The sequence below is a fragment of the Cydia fagiglandana genome, chromosome 6 (genome assembly GCF_963556715.1).
Source record: "Cydia fagiglandana chromosome 6, ilCydFagi1.1, whole genome shotgun sequence".
In the NCBI taxonomy this organism is placed as follows: domain Eukaryota; kingdom Metazoa; phylum Arthropoda; class Insecta; order Lepidoptera; family Tortricidae; genus Cydia; species Cydia fagiglandana.
The window spans coordinates 15,841,300-15,863,235 of NC_085937.1; the positions used below are offsets into that span (position 1 = coordinate 15,841,300).

Genomic DNA, 21,936 nt, shown 5'->3' on the forward strand with positions numbered 1-21,936 from the left:
ACACCGGAGCAGCGTGCGGAACCGCATCCAATGTGTAAACCGGCTTAAAAAATGGCTTCCGATTATGTTTACACTTTGACTTTCGAGTACATCGCTCTGCATAACATAATAGTAATCTTATCAACTCAAGTTGATTATGATTTATGGCTATTGTCATTGCTTTAATACACATAGATTATAGTTGCGATGGGACCGATATCATCAAATAAACTTACGTACAAATAAAAACAAAATTAATATTTTTAATTTACTGTGTAAGTCTTATAATTAAAATCTTGATAACGCGAAAAACTCTTTAGTTTGACGTTGGTTTTGGTTACCTGTACGACGAGTACACATTCGATGTACATTTTTTTTTGTAAATAAGATCATTTTTGATACATGCTTTATCGTTGACTGTACTGTTCTTTGAACTGGCAACTAATTAATACTCATCGAGAAAAATCTAACAAACCCAAAAACAAGTAGGATGCGTTGTTTTATCACAGAATTCCTATGGCCACATCCTGTCCTGTGTACCTCCATAAGTCCATAGTACCATAATATTGCATTGTCACCCAACTTACATATGTACAGTCACCTCCAATAATATGTTAGACTTCGAAGGCCGCAAAAATATGTGACACGCTCTTATGGCTCTACAAATCAGATCGTGGCAGATATTTTTGTGGCCTTCGTTGTGTAGCATATTATTGTGACCGTACTTATGTAGGTATGTGAAGTTTCAGCTAAATCGAATAATGGGAAGCGAGTCCAATTTAGCGTGCAAAATTATTGTTGCTATGTTTCAGACGTGTGTATTCACTTTGGCGTTAAATGTCGCCAAGTAGTGCAAAATATTGCAGAATAACATCGCGGAATGAATAAGTATTACTATTACGATGCCGCATCGTCAATGCGATGTCAATAGTGCGTTGACCTCACCTTACCATGTATTGTGTCATGGCATTACTATAGTTAAAATAACTTAGCTATGTTTTAGTATTAATGATCTTTTGTGCAGTCGCCATTGGTTATATTTACAGCTAAGGAGGTCACAAAATATCTGAATAGGCCTCTATTGTCAAGACGTTAGAGTGCATGTGGCACCTTGGCCGTTCTGATATGTAATTAATAAACAAATCGAACAACATATTCTATTTTTCAATGTTTGTCTTAGCGGGGGCACTATTGTGCCTCCAGTTAAATGACACACCACAAAACAGTTAAATGACAGACCACAAAAATGTTACCTACATGTAAACGTTGTCGGTTGGAGGCTAAAGAATCTTTTATCACCGATGTCTTGCACAACGCACAATGAAGTGAAATAACTGACGCAGTTGTGTTTGATAAAGGTCTTGTATGGGTTATGTTATAATACACCTAAAGTCTTTTATGTGTTTGAAGATCTTTCTACAGTCTTCTAACCTAGTCAACAGTGACCCTGCCTACGAAGCAGGAGGTCGTATTAGACAAAAAAGCTGTCCTTTTTTATCCACTACGCTGTCCTTTTTTTACCACGTTAATTTTGTGTAATTCCCTATTGTATTGTAACGTGTGACGTTATTGTTTCAGTGAGTCGTCGAAGAGCCCGGGGCTGGGCGAGTGCTCCCGGGCCGGCGCGGCGCCGCCGGGCGCGCCGCCGTGCCCGGAGCCGCCGCGCGAGCCCGACGCGGCGCAGTGATGCCCCGATACCGTTGCATATCAATTTCATAATCTTGTTGTTTTTTACCAAAAATGAGAAATTCTAACGATACTCGTCGCTCGCCTCAGCCGCGACCGCCCCGCCCGCTCGGGACAGATGTATTTATTGGGAAGCGCGGAACGGGGAGCGGGCGGGGATATTCATATTTATTTAGGTGATATTTTTCTATTGGCTACTGATAAGATTTTATCTGTCGTTATGTCGCCGGCCGCGCCGGGGTGCATTGTCGTTGTAAGGAGGGTTTGCCCGAAGCTCTAGCAATAATTTATCAGGTTCCTAAGAAGTTTCGTAGTTAGGTTCTATGCACGAATTTTCGCGAACACTGCCGCTTGATATCTAAATTTGTTTCACGGATATTAGTCGTTCGATTGCTTCCTTTATTTTATATTTAAAGAGTCATTTTTCATCGTTACGTTAAAATTTGTATATGAGGCATTTAAGTGCTGTACGAGGGACCGTTGCAATTGCAAAGTAAATATATAAAATGGCATAATGTTTAGAACTAACATAGATATATTATAGTCATTTCGTTTTATAGGTGTAAATGATAAAGAATTTATTTTGGAGCGTAAACGGTTTGGATATTGTAAAGTTTTCGGAGAGCTGTGATCGAGACGGATATAAAGCAGTCATATTTTTAAATAAAGTTTAGGAATTACTACGTAATAATTGCCAGGTATACAGCATATTGTATGAGGCGAGGTGTACATAGGACGCGGGGCCGCGTCGCCTCCGCGCGTGACCGTGTCGGATCCGTGCCGTTACCGTGCCGGACCCGCGCCGGACACGTGGCGGCGTCGCGAGCCTCCCTCTCGCGCACGGTCGTGTTTTTAATATAATCATATCAAAAAAAGCAATAACTATTATTTGATAGAAACGAATTTTTAATTTATAAAATACTGTTTTAACCAAGTTGTTATAAAAGTAGCTAGTAAATTAATTAAAAAGTCTCTTTAAAAGTCCACAGTCGTTTTAGAGTTCTTTTGAACGATGAGTAATGTAATTACGTCTCACGTTTCGAATATCATATCATTTTGTAACGCGTTAGTTTGGGACGTTTCGTGCGAACGCAGTTCGAGTCGCGAGAACGGTAAGTTGCAGTTACCACGGTAGGGTAGTGTAGTCCGCGCAACTAGTTACACTTACCAACTAGTATGTTACGAAGCCAATTGAAAGTCTTTATGCTCAATGTTGCCAAATTTTACTTGCCGAACGTCTTGTCCGATTGATATGATGATGATTCGTCAGTCGCCCGCCTTTACGGCACCAGATTTGCTCAATAGTACGGAGTCATTTTGTTACACTTTCATGAGTTAGAAGTTTTGGCCGGAAAAATATCATTAGAAATTTAAATTGAATGAAAATTTAATAGTAACTTAAATAAGACAAGTTAGATTTTATTAAGAGTATTTGCAAGTATAAATACTTCGTGGCGTATGATCGAGTCGAGATGCAATATGTTTATTTAGTGCCAAATGATAAGTTAACTCGTAGCAATATGTCGTATCTTAATGCTCTTGTGTAATTCGCGTAGTACGTCGACCTCTGAGGTTTCGAAAGTTTCTTTAACAAGACTATACAGGGAAAGTGTTAGGTATTGTTGGATTAAGGAATGTTGTTGAGATATAATACTCATGTGGCAGGGTGTAAAAATAAACGTACTCTATTACCGATCGGATGCATTCGGATCGGACGCCTCTCGGCTGTTGATCTACACGATGTGATCGAGCCTCGCTCTAAGCGTTAAGCTCTAAACCTAGTCTAGTTTTGATACTAAAATAATGTGAATTAAAATATAATCAATCGCCAAACCTCGAAGGTATAGCTCCACTCTTTTACAGGGTAAGTTATTGTCTGACGTACGCCCTTCGCTAACATACTCTTATTTTTACACTCTGTTTTAATATTGGTGATGGTGGAGAGCAAAGAACAAGAGAATTTATTTACTCAAATAAGTTTTATTATTTATATTTTAACTAAATTGTAATGAATATACATTTTTTTGCATTTTATTATTGTAATGGCAGCTGTCCATATAACGTAATCGATCAAAACAGCTGAATCGCGTAGGGTTTCATAAATATATTTAAAACGATACATCGAACATGACACATTGGGCACAAATATTGTTAAAAATATGCTTGTTTTCTTAAACGCTTCGCTATCTAATAATGGATAATCGAAATCTTTGTTGTAATAATGTTCCTGGTTCTAGTGTCTAAAATTGGAGTCACTTTGTGGAACCCTTGTGTTAGATACGTAGTCTAAATACGTACGTTGCCAATTCTGTCTAAGTAATAATCTTGTGCGCGTGTGGAAGTGACACGCGAGAGAACAACATCGAAACCGCCGCGTCGCCCGCGCGTCCTTAACGTGTCGTCAGCGTGTCGCCGACGAGGCGCTCGCAGGTCGCGGGTGCGCGGTGTTGTGCCAAAATTAAGTGCTAGTCTTTTAAAACAAATGTTGTTATCAATTTTCAGATTTTATTTAGTCCAGAATATGTTTATTCCTGTGCTGTGAAAGTAATTACTTCGATCAAATCAACACTAAATGGTGGTGTAGTGGTGACGCACGATGTAGCTGTTTCGAACACTTCTAGCTAGATTCTTGCCTTTCAAAACTTTAATCTTTTATTGTTTTTATTCGAGTTTACATCTTAGTCTTGTTATAGTATAATTTTATCGAGTCAGCTACATTGTGATCACCTTTTAAGTTTTAATGGATAATGGTTGACGATTGCCGACAGCGAGCGAGCTAGACGGGCGTAGGCTTGTAGAGGCTAGGGCCTATTCGCGCTGCCTGAGGCAAACTCAACGATGGATCTCAACGTACCTGTGCCAATGAATACACTAGGTACCTCCTTTATTTTTGAGGCTAACATCATATTCGGCGATTAGGACCTTTAACACCCTTGCGCTCACTCGCTGCGGCCATAATAAGATGATGTGATGATAAAGTGTCATTATAAGTCATTAAATGTATGGAGTGGAGCCTTTGGAAAGCCGTGTTGGTTTGTTACTACATGTATAGTAAATATTTACTAAAGTGCACATAATTGTTTAGCTACGAGCTTGTGCAAGTTTATTCCAAATTGTTTATAGAGAAATCTATTATTATTTCCAAATTTTTATATTAATATTTTTGTAATCGTAAAAGACAAAGGCAACTTAAATTCTATTTATGTTGTGCATTTATTCTCAAATGTTATTACGTACCACGTACTCGTGACTAATGTCAGAACAGGAGCGGAGAATATTATACAGTAATTATTCTGTATTGCTAATATTGTGAGTCAATTCTAGTAATGTTAATGTTCCCTTTTATTTAGAGTTATTTACTATAATAAACAAATTAATTAAGATTGCTCAACCGGACGCAATGCTAACTGCAATTTAGATGTATGAATAATTTTATATTATGTCCTTTTATATTATCATTTATATCTGATATTTTATCAGTTTTATTATTTTGTGAGATATGGCAGCGCATGTTAGTGTATGTTTATTCTTTAAGAGAGGCCAAATGTTGACTTGCTAATGTGAGACTGTTTTGCCAAGAATCAGAAAGTATATTATTACCTACATTGTTTTAAAATAAATGCTTTTATATAAATATGCTTGTCTTGTTCTTTATGATAATCTCCCAGTCGCCTACGGACTAAACCCCTCCACCTAGCCTCCACCCTGTAAAATGTTTTGTTGCCAGAAACTCGACGCAGTCGGCCTTCTACTGTATATAGCGGAATCTCTTTTTGCCTGAAATTCGAATCAGCCAACTGAAAATTTTACATATTACATTTTGAGATAAAAAGGGAAAAAATGAATGCCTTTCATATGCCATTATCTGTCCCTCTCAGCAGACAGTCTCCGACGAAATCATGAAAAGGTATATGTAATAACCCGTTTCGGTATGAGAAAATAATAGCTTATAAATTCAGTAACTGACGATATCTGCATCTCACTTCTATGTATTGCTGCGTCCCTATCGTCAGTTACTGAATTAAGTAAGGTGTGTGAAGCGCTTAAATTATTAAAAGGACTTGTACATACTGAACACCTATCGCGAAAATCGATATTTCGCTATCACTAGGATCTGCCCCTCGTGTAAATTCGAGTGGTTTGGAACCCAAAAGTGTATTCGTGCCTTATTTTGGTGGCCGACCCATAGATATAAGAATATATACAGATGCCTTCCAAGCGAGCTGTCAGTGGGACCACTTTTTGTTTAGTGTACGATTAACAAAGCAACCCACTTTGCTGTAGCGATGTCGATAAAGTCATATCGATAAACTATCGACATTTCTTGCAATTTTAATTTTACTTCAAAGGTTTAACTATACCTAAAATGAACAAAAACGCTTTTATTCTTTATTGTGGTTATCAGATCACAATTTTATAGTCACGCCCCAGGAGAGAACCAAGGAAAAGTTCAGATATTTAATTAAAATACATAAATACCTACTAAAATAGGTGGTCCGCAATAATTGAAATATTTTATTACATCATAATATATTCATTATCCATTAGCATTTCAATTATGCTTATGTTTAACGAAGATATTGAAGCTTCAATTAATCGCTATTTCGTTCCGCTGTGTAGCGTTTATCGATATATAATATGATTAAAATCGACTTTTGACATCCCTAAAAGAGCACACATATACGTTTTTACGCACACATGCACAACCTGGGTCGCCTAAAAAGGGGCCACTTGGATTTGAAGTCCATCTTGTCAACAGTATGGTTGTCCTTTTTTGACAAACGGCATTTTTAAAAGAGCAAGGAGAGAGAAATGATACTAGTTGCTGCGCCGTGAAAGATAACAGACAGAGTAGGGGGCTTGGGCCGACCACAGATTTCGTACTTTAAATACAAATTGGTGGGAATAATTTAAAAAAACGAAATTGGATTAAATCAGGTTGGCCAACTTCTCATAAAATTAGGTTCGTACATAGCACCGAATACGTAATTCTGAACATACCCTAAAAATGAGTTTATTGACTTGTCAAATGTCATTTCTGAATTCAATAAACTAACCTCACATTCTTACAATAATTACAACTCTATCGTCTGTATTTATATCTGGTTTGAGAAACTATGTTGTGTAGTTTACTATTTTTTAAGCATTTTATATAATTCTGCTATTTATTAGCTAATATTAGATGGCGTTTCCCCAGCCCAACGCTCAAAGAGGTAAATACATATCTTGTTGGCATTTGTAAATGAAAATACCACTACATACTTGTTTATTTTAAAGATTTTGGTGTTTTCTATAAATTCTCAAATGTATAAATCTGTTTGGTCACTAGAACTGACAAATAGGAAGATTTTGGAGGAGTTGCAGTTGAAGAAACAAATGCTTTTGAAGCAAGCTGCCGTGGCACCGCTCACCGCCACCACGATCAGCCTGACGCAGCCCAACCCCGCCGGCTCGCTGCCTATGTGCTCTATCCCCCCCGTTTCTGCTACTGCTGTAAGCCAAACTTAATTATTTCCTCTGAAACGGTAAAATAACTAGGTAGCTTTGCTTGAATCAGCCAAACTTTTGTGCTGTTATTCTGATTCAATACTCGGAAGTAAACTATTTCACATATGCTTAGTGATTTTGTAATTATTCATTTGTTGTTATTCAAAAGAATAAATTTGAGAAGCTTTTGTTGGTCATACTACAAATATGTAGGAAACAAACAAGATTCCATATTAGTAACTGCTTAATAATCTTAATATAAATTACTAATGTGTAATCCTGATACTCCTCAAACCTCATAAATATCAATAAGATCAAATATGCAGAGGATGAGGTACCTTACTTATTCCCTCTCTTCCTTGTCGTATCCTCATGGCTGAGGGACGTGACGAATGTGGACACTTTTCACCAGCGCTCTCCAAGCCACTCTGTCTTGGGCCCAGTGCATGCTAGCCTGCAATGTGGCGTTTGTCTCTGACGTTATTCTGTCCGCCCAACGCGTGGCCATACGTCCACCCCTATGCTTCCTTGCCATACGGCCAGTAATAAGGAGCTTTTCCAGGCTATCTGGCCCTGCCCTGCTCAGATGGCCGAAGAAACCAAGTACACGTTGGGAGCAAACAGTGGAGAGCCTCGTTGTAATGTTAAGTTCGTCGAGAATTGATGCATTTGTACGGCGTTCAGTCCATGAGATCCGGAGCATTCTCCGCCAGCACCACATCTCGAACGCATCTATCCTGCGACGGGTTTCGGTTTTGATGGTCCAGGTTTCGGACGCGTATAAGAAGATCGAGAAAACAAGGGTCCGCATTAGTCTGATCTTTGTTTTGCGGTTTATGCTTCTGTTATCCCATATTTTCTCGAGTCTTTTCACCGCAGCTTTGGCCATCTGTGCTCTTCTAACTACCTCTGGGCCGCATTCCCCATCGTCACTTATTTGAGATCCCAGGTACACAAACTTGTGAACCACCTCCACCTTACTTATTACAAAGTAGTAATACATAATGAAGTTAATGCATTAAAACAATTTGCAGGGTTTCCCTCAACTCCCAGAAGCAAACATAATAAACACCAGCCACCGCGCCGCCTTGCAGCACGCCAACGCCACATCCTGTGGCTTCTTCGTCTCCCAGGACTCTTCATTCGGAAACCAAATCCTACCCGTGCTCCCGAGGTTTGACAGCAAGTGACAGCAATGGCGGCTGTTATGAAGCTGAAGACGCTTCAGGGTCATCTGCAGGACCTGAGTGGGTTTGAGAAGCCGAAGGTACAACTGGAGCAGTATGAGACTTCTCCACACATTGCTGCTGTTGCTCTTTACACAATGCAGGTGTGTACTAAAAACTAAAGTTTAATGCTTCAAATCTATCTATCTATTAAGCCCTTTTATTCTGAGTTACAGTGTGTCTCTAAGCTCAGTGTGCCGCTTGGCAAAGGCCTCCTCTAGCTCTGTCCATACTTCAAATATAAATAAATAAAATAAAATAAAATAAAATAGCCTTTTATTTCTTGCAATTTGACATTTTAGAATAGTTTTTAAAGTTAATATTTAGCAAGAACCCCGTCTTCGCAGGTGAAGGCCTCCTCCAGAGTTTTCCACTCATCTCTATCTTGAGCTATTTGCATCCAGTTTTGACCAGCGATATTTTTTATTTCGTCTTCCCATCTAGTCACAGGTTTTCCTATACCCCGTTTTCCTAGTGGCCCTTTCCATGACGTCACATTTTTGGTCCAACGCTGGTCCGGTATCCGTGATACATGTCCCGCCCACTTCCATTTCAGTTGTTTGGCGTGTCTAAGCGCGTCTTTGGCCTTTGTTAAGTTTCTTATCTTTGTATGTCTTATTTTTTGGATTTTTTTGATGCCGACCATACTACGCTCCATTCCCCTTTGACAAGTTCTTATTTTGTCTTTGACTTTTTTTGTGAACTTCCATGTTTGGCATCCATAAGTTAGGCCTGGTAGTAGACACGAGTTCATAATTCTAGTTTTTAAGGTTATGGGCATGTTACTCTTGAAGATTTCTTTCAATTTCCAGTACTTGTTCCACGTGCTTTGTATTCTCCTTTCGATTTCCAGTTCATTATTTTTCTTGTTGAAACTTATTTGCTTGCCGAGGTATATATATTGTTCAATATAGTTTAAGGGCTTGTTGCCTACTGTTATTGTTTTCTCTGTACTGTTTGTCATTATCATAGTTTTTGCCAGGTTCATTTCAAGTCCTACTTTGAGACTTGCTCTATGTAGAGCTTCCATCATAATTTGAAGTTGCGATCCCGTTTCAGCCAGTACGACGAGGTCGTCTGCAAAACGGAGGTGGCTTAAATATTTGCCTTTTATATTTATACCGTAGTGCTTCCAGTCTAGCTGTCCCATAATTAACTCTAGGATGGCTATAAATATTTTAGGGGATAGAGGATCTCCCTGTCTTACGCCTCTTTTTATGGGGAAATTCGAACCCGTCGTTTCTAGTCTTACTCTACCTGTGCTGTTTTTGTAGAGGCTCTTGAGGAGTTCTATGTACTGGTGTTCTACTCCTTGGTTCCCAAGAGCTTCCCATATGCTTGTGTGTGAAACCGTATCAAAAGCTTTTTGGTAGTCTACGTAGGCAATGTAGAGCGGTCTCCGTTTCTCTTGGTATTTCTCTATAAGTAGTTCCAGTGTATGTATGTGGTCGGTGGTAGAAAACCCTTTCCGGAAGCCCGCTTGCTCTATAGGTTGGTATGATTCTAGAGTTGGACTTATTCGTTGATTAATAATTATAGAGAAAAGCTTGTACACGGCTGACAGCAAGCTTATCGGTCTATAGTTGGAAATATCTTTTGGGTCTCCTTTCTTATATATTAAAATAATGTTTGATTCGGTCCATTGAGAGGGTATTTCTGATGTTCTTAGTATTAGGTTAAACAGATTTGCTAGGGGTAGAGCTAATATTGTTTGTCCTGTCTTTAATGCTTCGTTGGTCACTTGGTCTGACCCTGGGCTTTTATCTCTTTTTAGACTGGTTATCGCCTGTATAACTTCTAGTTCTGTGATTTCTATAACTTCTTGTTTATTTTGTGACTGTATAGGTTCTTGGGTATTATTTTCCATGGCAGACTTTTCACTGTATAGATCTCTGTAGAATCTGGTTGCCACCTCTATGATCTCGGTGCGGTTGTGTAGAGTTTTTCCAGAAGAATTTAGCCCCTCTATCCATGCTTTGCTTGTTGTCAGTTCCTTATAGGCTTTTTTTGTGCTTCCTGACTGCTCTAAGTGTTTTGTTATTGTATTTTGTCTGTGCTTAGCATAGTCAATCCTGATGTATTTATTAATTAGTTTATATAAGGCTGCAAGTTCGTTCTTTTCACTCCGGGATCTGTTTTTTATTTTATGTAGTTCTCTTCTTCGGTTCATTAGTTGTATGGTACGTGGGGATAGTATTTGATTCATTTTCGGTTCGGAATTTATTGTAAGTGCTTCTCGTAAGCTTTCAGTGATTGTGTTGATGATTATGTTGTACTGAGTTTGTACACTTATATCTTTATGCTGGTTCGGTTGGTTTGCTATATGGGACGTAAGTCGCTCTCTAAATATGTGTACTTCACTTTCTTTCTTTAATGTTGCTATTTGATTGTTCTTGTAGTTTGCTCTACTTTTTTTAATATTTTTAAAGAGTATTGTTGCTCGTACTGGTCTGTGGTCTGACGGATAGTCGATGTTCAAGACTTCTATATTTTGGAATAAATCTGGGCGGTTGGATAAGATAAAGTCTATTTCGTTTTTATGTTCCTTGTTGGGTGAGCACCATGTCCATCTGCGGTTTGTTTTTTTCTTGTAGAAGGTGTTTAATATGGATAGTTTGTTTTCTGTTGCAAAGTCGATGAGTTTCTGGCCTCGGTTATTCCTATCTCCATAGCCATAACATTTCATTATCAGGTATTCGCTTTGCTTTGGTTGGCCTATCTTCGCATTGAAGTCGCCCATTAAAATATAGTCCTTATGTGCATCTTCTATTGCTTGAATAATTGTTTCATAGAAAAGTGTAATCTCTTCTTCTTTGGCAGACTCTGTAGGTGCATATACTTGTATTACTGAGAATTTTTTTCCCATAAAGTTAAGGTTCAGTCTAGCTACCCGTTCTGTAAGTCCGGTGTAGCTTTCTATATATGGCTTCATAGATTTCCTTAATACGAACCCCACTCCATACCTGCCGGGTGTCTGGCCTGTGTAGCATAGTATGTGGTCTTTGTGTTCTTCTATATTAGTCCCAAGGCGCCTCATTTCTGATATTCCCATTATATCACATTTCACTGATTTCATAACTTCAGTTAATTCTATAAAGCGTTCATAGGATGAGAGAGTCCTGACGTTATAGGTTATTATGTTCAATTGGTTTTCATGGTTGTGTTCTGCACTTTTTGATTCACTGCTATGAGAATTTTTGAATATATTGTTATTTTTAATTTTGGTTGTTTGTAGTTTTAGTTTTAGACTTGCTGGAGGGTGGTGGTCTGACGTCCCACGGGGACCAGCCGGGTTGGGACCTGATGTTTTGGTTGTTGGTGGTAGTTGCTATGATGAATTGTCCGGCTCATTTGATGACCGCTGCCTCATATATTCACTGGAATTTGAGCTAGATCTAGCTCTCATCAGGTCGAATGCGTTTGTTTTTTTATTAATTGGTGGGGTAGTGGTTTGCTGTTTTTTTGGCTGCGAATTATTTGATGGGGAAATTGATAGTTCCCTCTTCCTGTTTTCTTTTGTGTTAGTAGCTTCTTTCACTATCAATTTATCATACTTAATGTACGCAACATTGCCTTTATTCCTCTCTTCCATTAGTTGTGGCATTAATGCCTTCCTTCTTTCTAAAATGTCTTTGGAATAATCTTCCGTGAGCTTTAGTTCTTTAGATTTATTCTTATATACTTCAAATAGTAATTAGTAACTTTCTTCTAGAATTATTACATGAACATTATACATATTTTATGTATTAAAGAAGAAGAAATTTAAAATCTTTCCTCACACAACATATCAGCATTGCAATGCAGTGAGGAAATGCCGTCAAGATTTTTGGTACAATGCCTCAAGGGCCTATTTTAGATTTAAGCTAGTCAATAATTTATTTTAGTATTTGTATTGTAGTACCTCTGTATATTTAATTATGTAAATAAATGGTTTTTTCACTGAATAAAAAAAAAAACATTTTAAGGTAGTGTTTAAATTCCACTACATGTTACATGTGCTACTATTGTTTTTATCTGGGCAACTAATATATCATGTTTATAGCCTTATTCAGAAAGACCAAAGTAACTCAAAGTTGTAGGGTAATGTTTACTTACAGTTTGTCCTGTAGTAATAAAATAAAAGCCCTTATTTCCACACCATTAACAACGTATATAAAATCTGTAACTAAATGTATTAAATAATTTAACAATTACTAGTAAGAAATGAAAAATAAAAAAAACGTCTCTCAGTATTTGCTACAGAATGCAGAAGTAATGTAAATAGACCCTAATATGGCAGCAGGCCCTTAGTTCTGATCTCTGGATCATTTTGAATATTGTTTCAGACACAATACGAAGCCCTAGAAGGCAAGCTGGTGCTCGACGCGGGCTGCGGGCCGGGCGCGCTGAGCTTCGGCGCGGCGCTGCTCGGGGGCGCCGTCACGGCCGTGGACGTGGACGCGGACGCCTTGAGCGTGCTGCATGAGAATAAAAATGACACTGAGATTGCTAATGTTGATGTGGTGCAGTGCGATTTCCTTGGACCAAGTGTTTGTAGGTGAGTAAGGGCTGATTTAGACGGCGCGCGAACTCGCATGCGATTTTAGTTACATTGCGGACTGTTGGTTTTACGTCCAATCCAACCGACCGATCAAAACCTGCAATGTAATGAAACTCGCATGCGAGTTCTCGCATCGTCTAAATGAACCCTTATTCTTTGTTTTGTTTAAATTTATTATATATCACATTGTATTTTGGAACGAGGGTTGTGAAGGCCTTATTATTTAGGCTTACATTCAATTTGGCCTGTTTTAATGACAAAAACAGAGAACACGCAAATTTGTTTTTAGTAAATATATCAATTTTGTTGCATGTATATACAAACAGCCTATGTCAGTGGCAGTGGAAAAGGGGGCTTCGTAAAAATGGGGCCATTCTCGCGCCAACGCGGCCCGTAGGATTTTACTGGTTATGCCACTGTACGAATACAGTTACTTCATTTGGCCTATTGAATTCTTTAATTATTTTAGGTGCTAGTCTGAATGGGTGCGTCTCATAATGAATATGCACTTTTGGTATAATTTCAGTTTATAAACGTTCAAAAAGTATAATCATCTTATGTATAATGCACTAAATGTATATTTTCAATTAGTATAACATAAAAATAATATAACATTCTATATACATATCGTTGTTTGATATACTATACATATAAACTAACTATATTTAATATAACATTTATTACGCATATAAATTAAAATAATTAATAAAATTTCATATACCGTAACATCGGGGTACTTTGTCCCAAAATCAAGATACTTTTTACTTCTCGTTTGAGCACTTCAATTTTAATCGCATTATGACACTTTTATAGTCATAGGTATTTAATTGTGGATATAATCAACTCATGCACATACGTAAAACTTAATAAATCAACCTCTAAATATTTTTTAATTTTTCGCAAAGTATGAGCCAAAGTTGCGCTTTCAAGCGGGTTTCTTTGGCCATCGATATTTCATTGAGTACAACGTAACGGTTTGCAAAAAAAGCGCAAAGAAAGCTGTTTAAATTTATTACACAATACACATGTATATCAAATAAGGACATAGTAGTAAGATTCATTTGTTTTTATTACACTAAAAAGCAAACTAATCAACACAAAGTAATAAATCTATTAAACATGGTTTTTTTAATAAAAACTTTGCCAAAACAATCAGAAAAACCTTCTAAACTTATCGATCATAATCATTAGAAATAGTTAACGTGTATAACTATAATTATCATATGAAAAATTAGTTTTCCTATAGAATTATTTTACTAGGTAGGCACCTAGTTAACAGTCGACTGTAACTAATCAGTCTTAAAAATTTATAATCATTTTATAAGATATTAAACTTATGCGGCAGATGTTCTTTATCTTTGTTTTCATTAATTCCATTACAATCTAGAGAATCTGTCTTTGAAACCTGAGCCTGTGGTTCATCCAGTGCTCCAGCACAGGACGAACCACTGGCTGCTGTTCCTGGGATCGCGATTTATAACCTGCGTCAATAGTAAATTGTCTTCTTAGTTAGCAGATTGATCTCGTGCCGTTATGAGAGCTTCAGTAGATGAAGCGAGACTATATCTGCGTCGCTGTTCTCTCTGAAGGAAATGTTTTCCCATGGGTCAAAGAAACCCGAAAACGATAGCCAAAGAATACTTTGATTTTCAATAACATATACTTCTCACAATAATGTCTTAAATTCTATGATTTATATCACATTAGGATCCTAGATACATATCTGTTACGATTAATAACAATCAAACACTTAAACTTATTTGCTTTCTTTGTTTCGAGAAAAAGTTTGCACATTATAGAATCGCGTAGTTTATAGGTAACAACTTGTGACCGAAATTATGGACTGACCAATCAGCGTTGTTAACGTGAAACTGTTTCTACCCACCGCCCCATACGGTCATCTATCGATGAATAGCGCGAAATACATCGATAGGTCCTGACGTGCAGCGTGACGGGAAGTTCAATCTTTTTTTCGTTTTGGGACAAAGTAACCCCCATGAGCTAAAGTACCCCGATGTTACGGTAATTATCTGAACAAAACATTGGTAAAATTATTTGGATAGGATAGCTCAGAATTTCAAAGTTTATAGTACTTAACCAATAATAACTGTCAGAAAAGTAGGTTAGGTTAGGTTTGAACTGTGACTTTTAGAGAAAAAAAACTGCTACCGGAAAATTAGTGGGTTAGGTTAGGTTTGAACTGTGACCCCTCAGAGAAAAAAAACTGCTACCAGAAAAGTAGATTAGGTTAGGTTTGAACTGTGACCCCTCAGAGAAAAAAAACTGCTACCAGAAAAGTGGGTTAGGTTAGGTTTGAACTGTGACCCCTCAGAGAAAAAAAAACTGCTACCAGAAAAGTGGGTTAGGTTAGGTTTGAACTGCGACCCCTCAGAGAAAAAAAACTGCTACCAGAAAAGTGGGTTAGGTTAGGTTTGAACTGTGACCCCTCAGAGAAAAAAAACTCCTACCAGAAAAGTGGGTTAGGTTAGATTAGAACTGTGACCCCTCAGAGAAAAAAAACTGCTACCAGAAAAGTGGATTAGGTTAGGTTTGAACTGTGACCCCTCAGAGAAAAAAAACTGCTACCAGAAAAGTGGATTAGGTCAGGTTAGAACTGTGACCCCTCAGAGAAAAAAAACTGCTACCAGAAAAGTAGATTAGGTTAGGTTTGAACTGTGACCCCTCAGAGAAAAAAAACTGCTACCAGAAAAGTGGGTTAGGTTAGGTTTGAACTGTGACCCCTCAGAGAAAAAAAACTGCTACCAGAAAAGTGGGTTAGGTTAGGTTTGAACTGCGACCCCTCAGAGAAAAAAAACTGCTACCAGAAAAGTGGGTTAGGTTAGGTTAGGTTATGGAAAACACGTAATTACGTACTAATCACGGCAAACTCAAAGTATATTGTTTATACAAAAAAAAATTAAGAGTGAATATAATTTCTCTTCTTACCCACACATAATTAGAAAAACATTTTATGGAGCAACTTTACTATCCATGCTATCGTCGTAATTGCATCTCTTATATTTATTGTGCGATATTCGTTTTGTATATTATATTATTTCAATGTTATACATTTTCCTACTTATCATAAACGATATTATATGTAAAGTACATTATACAATATAAAATTATAGAATTCATTGTTATACGTATCGCACGTTATACTAATTGCACGTTATGCCATTCAAAATTATACTAATTGAATTTATATATTCTGAGCAATATATTATAGGTTTGTATACGTTCTATTATTTACCCAGTCTGAATTTAGGCTATAAAGACATGTTTGTTACAAAAAATATTGGAACAACCCAAATTATTTCCTATTCTAAGAAACTTAACTTTCTTACAGTTCCAATTATGTGTGAAGATTTATTTGCATAAAACATCACACTTATTAGTTGAAAAAAATATTAGGCTTCTTTTCTACTTTACTAGTCAAATCAGCTTCTTTATTCGAAATTGTGTTTAAAAATAACTGCTAATGCTAACTTTGTTTTTCTAATAATTATCTTGTGCTTTATTTCGGGCACGGTGTGAAATAATTTAAGTAGAGGAAACATCCTTATTTCAGATGGGAAAACTATTTTGATACAGTTGTGATGAACCCGCCGTTCGGTACGAAGAGCAACGCCGGCGTCGACATGCGATTTCTGCGCACCGGGCTGGATCTCAGCTGCGACAGTGTCTACTCGCTACACAAATCTTCTACAAGGTAAGATCTTTATCTTACCTTGCCCTAGGCCTAGGCCCTTTGGCCTATGCTCACCGCGTTTTAACACGCGACGTCGAAGCGCGGTATAGGAACTATAGGAAGGCCCATCGAATCTTTTAATTAGTCTATCTGACCTATTACTAGTGGCTCGGCGAGCTGTTGACCTCGCGTTAGGCTTAGAAAGTGTAAAAGTGAAAAATTCTTAGTTGGTTGAGTCGTTATCACAGTGAACTCACAATGGTCTTAAGCGCCATAGACGCTATTGGCGCTTAAGTCCTTTATGCCGAATTCTGCATTTTGAAAAATTTCCAAAAACTAGATCGACAAAAAAAAATTTAATTATAGAATCTAAGCACAAATTTTCACGAGAATTAATTAAGAATTGCAACCTCTAGAGAACATCCATACGAACATACGAAAGCAAAATGACCGAGTTAAAACGGGGACCTCTGACGCTACGGTCAATAAACCTGTGAAAAGATAAACAATAGACTGCAGATAACATGTGAGATAGCTATTCCTAAACCCTGCGGAGAGCAATTGGCAGTTTTAATGACCAGCCAGCGATGATGAACACTTCATATAACACGTTGTCCAAAATGGCCACTTTATGTTAACAGGGCACACATCCAAAAGAAGATCAAAGAGTGGGGCGTAAAGGGCAGCGTGATAGCGGAGCTGCGCTACGACCTCCCTGCGACGTACAAGTTCCACAAGCAACAGTCGCGCGACATCGCCGTCGATCTGTGGCGGGTGCACCACCCCTGCTAGGAGTCAGGTCAGGTGTTAAACCTGACCTAACCTGACTAGTGATCCAAAAGACCCTTTTTAGCTCTTTTTTTAGGGCTCCACTCATCTCTTGACGCGTAAAAGGCTAAAAGCCTTTTCTATTTAATTAGTAAAATAGGCTTTTAGGCGTCAAGAGATGAGACGAGCCTTAAAAAAACCGGGCAAGTGCGAGTTGGACTCGCGCACGAAGGGTTCCGTACCATAATGCAAAAACAAAAACAAAAAAAAAAGCAAAAAAAAAACGGTCACCCATCCAAGTACTGACCACTCCCGACGTTGCTTAACTTTGGTCAAAAATCACGTTTGTTGTATGGGAGCCCCATTTAAATCTTTATTTTATTCTGTTTTTAGTATTTGTTGTTATAGCGGCAACAGAAATACATCATCTGTGAAAATTTCAACTGTCTAGCTATCACGGTTCGTGAGATACAGCCTGGTGACAGACGGACGGACGGACGGACGGACGGACGGATGGACGGACAGCGAAGTCTTAGTAATAGGGTCCCGTTTTACCCTTTGGGTACGGAACCCTAAAAAGACCTAAAATCTCTAGTCTTTTGGATCACTAAATCTGACATTAGTTGTAATTGATTAATTATGGTGTATTCTGGTGATTACAAATCACCTGCGAACGTCATGTAAACCGCATTTAACTTTTGTGGGATAACAATGTCCAACACGGTTACTTACCCAGAGTTAGTTTTTTTAGCATTAGAAAAATACTACGCGATCTTGACGTATACTTTAATTGAAAAAAGGTTTAAAAAAATCAGTAACTACTTATTACTTATGATTCATAAATGTTACATATTTGCCGTGACTTCGCTGCCTGCTGACTACCGATTTTTCAAGTGTTTTCAATAAAAAGACACGTCAAGATTTACCTCTTTTCTAATGCTAAAAAAACGAACTATAGTTACTGTTGCTCCACAAAAGTTACCACAGTGAATGCATCTTAATTTTAAAAACCGCCCATATTTAATTATTTCGATATCAGAGTCCTATTCCGAAATTACCCGACATTCGTTAGTGATTCGGAATTAGGCACTCAAATACTCCTTAGGGTGGTATTCCACCTGTCCTATGTCATTGCGTCTCACTCTCTCATTAAGCAAAATATGAGACACAATACACATTGGACGGGTTCCGTCTATTTGGCATAACTTCCGTGACCCGAAACGCATCTGGCATAACCTATTTCGCAGAAATGTATTTCGACGAATGTTATATTTGCAGAAAGCTTCAGTTTGTATAATATGCAATAGGCCGAATGTTTGCAAGTCCGAATCTTAAATAGACTACTATTATTTTGGCCGACTTTTGATACGAATAATTTTATTTTGCGTTTGTTTAAATGTCCGAAATGTGATTTGCATAATCTGTTTAGCATAATAGGCTTTCGGCGAATATTTACATCGCAGAAAATGTATTTCGACTCTTTCTATTTGGTATAACTTGTATGATCTAAAACGCATCTGTCATAAGCTACATTTAGCAGAATGGCACATAGCATTAGCGCCTGCGCTTTGCTACGCAAGGGCGAAGGGGCTGCTATGCCCGTAGCGCCGGAGCAGATGCGGAGTCCAACAAAAAAACTGTTGCTAGAAAAGTGGGTTAGGTTAGGTTAGAACTGCGACCCCACGGAAACAATCTATTGCCAGAAAAGTGGGTTAGGTTAAGTTAGATCTGCGACCCCACGAAAACAAACTGTTGCCAGAAAAGTGGGTTAGGTTAGGTTAGAATTGCAACCCCACGAAAACAAACTGTTGCCAGAAAAGTGGGTTAGGTTAGGTTAGAACTGCGACCCCACGAAAACAAACTGTTGCCAGAAAAGTGGGTTAGGTTAGGTTAGAACTGCGACCCCACGAAAACAAACTGTTGCTAGAAAATTGGGTTAGGTTAGGTTAGAACTGCGACCCCACGAAAATAAACTGTTGCCAAAAAAGTGGGTTAGGTTAGGTTAGAACTGCGACCCCACGAAAACAAACTGTTGCCAGAAAAGTGGGTTAGGTTAGGTTAGAACTGCGACCCCCAAGAAAACGAACTGTTGCCAGAAAAGTGGGTTAGGTTAAGTTAGAACTGCGACCCCATGAAAACAAACTGTTGTTATTCGGCGAAATGAAATTATGAGAAATAATAGTTGCGAGTTGCGAAACATTCGGCGAATTAATTTCAGCCAAAAAATATTGGGCCTACAACATATATGATTCTCGCAAGTATGCAAAACATTTCTATGCCATAAGATTTAATGCTTGTAGTACATTATGCTTAATGGCGAATTATGCTAAAATAAATTATTACAAATAAAATTATGCGAAATGAAACACCAGGTCTCGATTCGGACATTAAAATTATGCCAAAAGACACTTCGATCAATAAAAATTATGCGTAGAGCACGTATGCGCAACAATCCAGTACCAAGTGAGTTTATGCTAACAGTATATTATGCCTAAAGTTATTATGCACAATATAATTATTACAAAAAAAATTATGCCAAAGATAGGGGAACCACATTGGACAGGTGGAATAACAAACAGCCTTACGTTTCACAAATCTTTTTTTATTTATTACACTTTAAACTGTCACGTCTTGTACACATATTTAATGCTGTGAACGGTTCTATCGCGATATAATTTCATTATTTATTATTTTATGAAATTGTATCAAGGTAAACCCGTTCATAGCATTAAATATCTATTTTTTATTTATTGCTATTAAAACAGAATGTAGATAGCTATAAATAGGTATAATCAATAATAGAGTACTAAAAGTTAACCTTTCAGGCGACATTCATCATTTTATTGTTGTTGGAATTATAACTTTCTAACATTTTAAACTTTCGCGTTTTGAATACATATTAACTCACATTATAGACGGGTCGGGCAGACCCGTCTATAATGTGAGTTATAACTTTCTGTAAAATAATGGGGTTGGCAACTGTCAAACGTTTGCATAGATGGCGCCATCATAACTTGCCCCTTTTTCTATGAGATTTGGCTTAAAGGGCTGGCATCCAGGGCCCAGGGTATTAAAAAAAAAATTGACACAATTCTAGGGATTGACAGGGCAAGCTATGGTGGCGCCATCTGCTAAAAACTTCCACCGGCCAACCCCATTGAATTCGAAATAAACATGTCCCGCGAAGGGTTAAATTTTGAATAGCCGACGACAGCAGCATCCCTGCATACGGTGCATGATCAAATGAGATGGCAAACCACATTCGGCTTTGAACCACAAATTCTTTTTGTAGATTTATAAGTCCCTCTATCTCTGTTATATGGCTCCTGTTGACTATATGGTACAGTCACCTGCAATAATATGTTACGCAATAAAGGCCGCAATAATATCTGACACGATCTTATTTGTAGAGCCATAACGGCTTGTCACATATTTTTGCGGCCTTCGAAGAGAAACATATTATTGCAGGTGACTGTACTGAACTGTAAAATGATAAGTTAACAATATAGAGATTGTAACACATGGTAAAATGAAAAAATATATCAAAATTAATTCCGAATCAAAAAGCTTGTATTTAATGAAATTTAATGGACCTGGAATTTTAGAAGAATGGAATAACAAAATTACGATTTGTATTTCTAAGCATATTTACAATAGCTAAATGAAGTAACTGTTTTTTTATATTGTAGATTATATTATACTTTACTAAGATGATGGGTAAATAAAGAAGAGTAAAACAAAATAAAACTTGTTTAATTATGTTCAGTCTTCAATAAAACATTGTTATTAACATTTACATGAAAAATAACACGTATCCTTATACTTGCTTATATACTCTTGACTCGAGACAGTTATACATATTACACATGTATTTTTTTATATGATGTAACCAATATTTTTTTCGTACGATATGTTTACTTACTTACTTAATGTAAGTTTCACGTGTTCACTTCACACACACAGCAATTACTGATAATTTGACTGTGTCAATGATGGTACGCGTTAAGGCCTGTCTCCATATTGCGCGCCGCGCAGCCTGGCAGCCGCGCGCAATGGATACCGAGTTGGCTCGCGAGCCAACTCGATTTGATCGTGTTGCCTCGCGAGCCAATGTTCGATAGTTTGCCGCGCAATATGGAGACAGGCCTTTAGACGTAAACATTCTAAACACGCGTATTCTTTCATTAATAGTTAGGGCCGGTTGCACCAAACCGTCTGTCACCGTTAAAGCGTTCGCTAAATTTGATTGCATAGGAAATTTCAGACTTTATTGACGTTAATCCGTCTGTTAACCTTTTGGTCGTCAATGACAGATATATCCGCACCGCAGGTCCTACGCCAAAGACTGACTAATCGGTCACAGACAACAGAGCAACATACACCTACGTGTATATGCATAAAGTTCAATTTCAGTTTAGACTTCGGTGACGTGGCGTCCGAGTGACAGCTTTTGTGTTTGACACGTCGTCGAAAAGATTAAATGTGGTTGGTGCAACTGGGCCTTAGTCTGAAAAGCGACGATATTCTAATCTTGTAGGTTGTATGTGTTCACAGACAAA

At 37.8% G+C, this 21,936-nt stretch overlaps 4 protein-coding genes and 1 long non-coding RNA gene across 7 annotated transcripts in view; 3 read left to right on the forward strand and 2 right to left on the reverse strand.

The window, feature by feature from the left end:
* LOC134665350 (transcription activator GAGA-like) overlaps positions 1-5,301 on the forward strand; it is a 34,168-nt gene extending 28,867 nt beyond the window's left edge. For all 3 annotated transcript variants that reach the window (XM_063522277.1, XM_063522278.1, XM_063522279.1), the window contains one exon: positions 1,558-5,301. In XM_063522277.1, coding sequence (XP_063378347.1) covers positions 1,558-1,666 — 109 coding nt within the window. In that variant the 3' untranslated portion in view covers positions 1,667-5,301. The remainder of the gene's footprint in view (positions 1-1,557) is intronic.
* The window catches only part of LOC134665352 (synaptic plasticity regulator PANTS), a 39,915-nt gene that overhangs the window by 7,378 nt on the left and 10,601 nt on the right, over positions 1-21,936 (reverse strand). The gene's annotated exons all lie outside the window — the stretch shown is intronic.
* LOC134665347 (SOSS complex subunit C homolog B) lies at positions 6,695-8,342 on the forward strand. The gene is made up of 3 exons (XM_063522275.1): positions 6,695-6,878; positions 6,995-7,158; positions 8,187-8,342. The coding sequence occupies exons 1-3, from the start codon at positions 6,848-6,850 to the stop codon at positions 8,340-8,342; spliced, it is 351 nt and encodes a 116-aa protein (XP_063378345.1). The 5' UTR covers positions 6,695-6,847.
* LOC134665346 (rRNA N6-adenosine-methyltransferase METTL5) lies at positions 8,348-18,560 on the forward strand. The gene is made up of 4 exons (XM_063522274.1): positions 8,348-8,482; positions 12,704-12,915; positions 16,490-16,630; positions 17,251-18,560. The coding sequence occupies exons 1-4, from the start codon at positions 8,348-8,350 to the stop codon at positions 17,399-17,401; spliced, it is 639 nt and encodes a 212-aa protein (XP_063378344.1). The 3' UTR covers positions 17,402-18,560.
* Positions 18,186-21,109, reverse strand: LOC134665348 (uncharacterized). Its single transcript, XR_010098361.1, has 2 exons — positions 19,955-21,109; positions 18,186-18,569 (listed from the first exon to the last, which is right to left on the reverse strand). It is a non-coding gene; the product is annotated as an uncharacterized LOC134665348 (long non-coding RNA).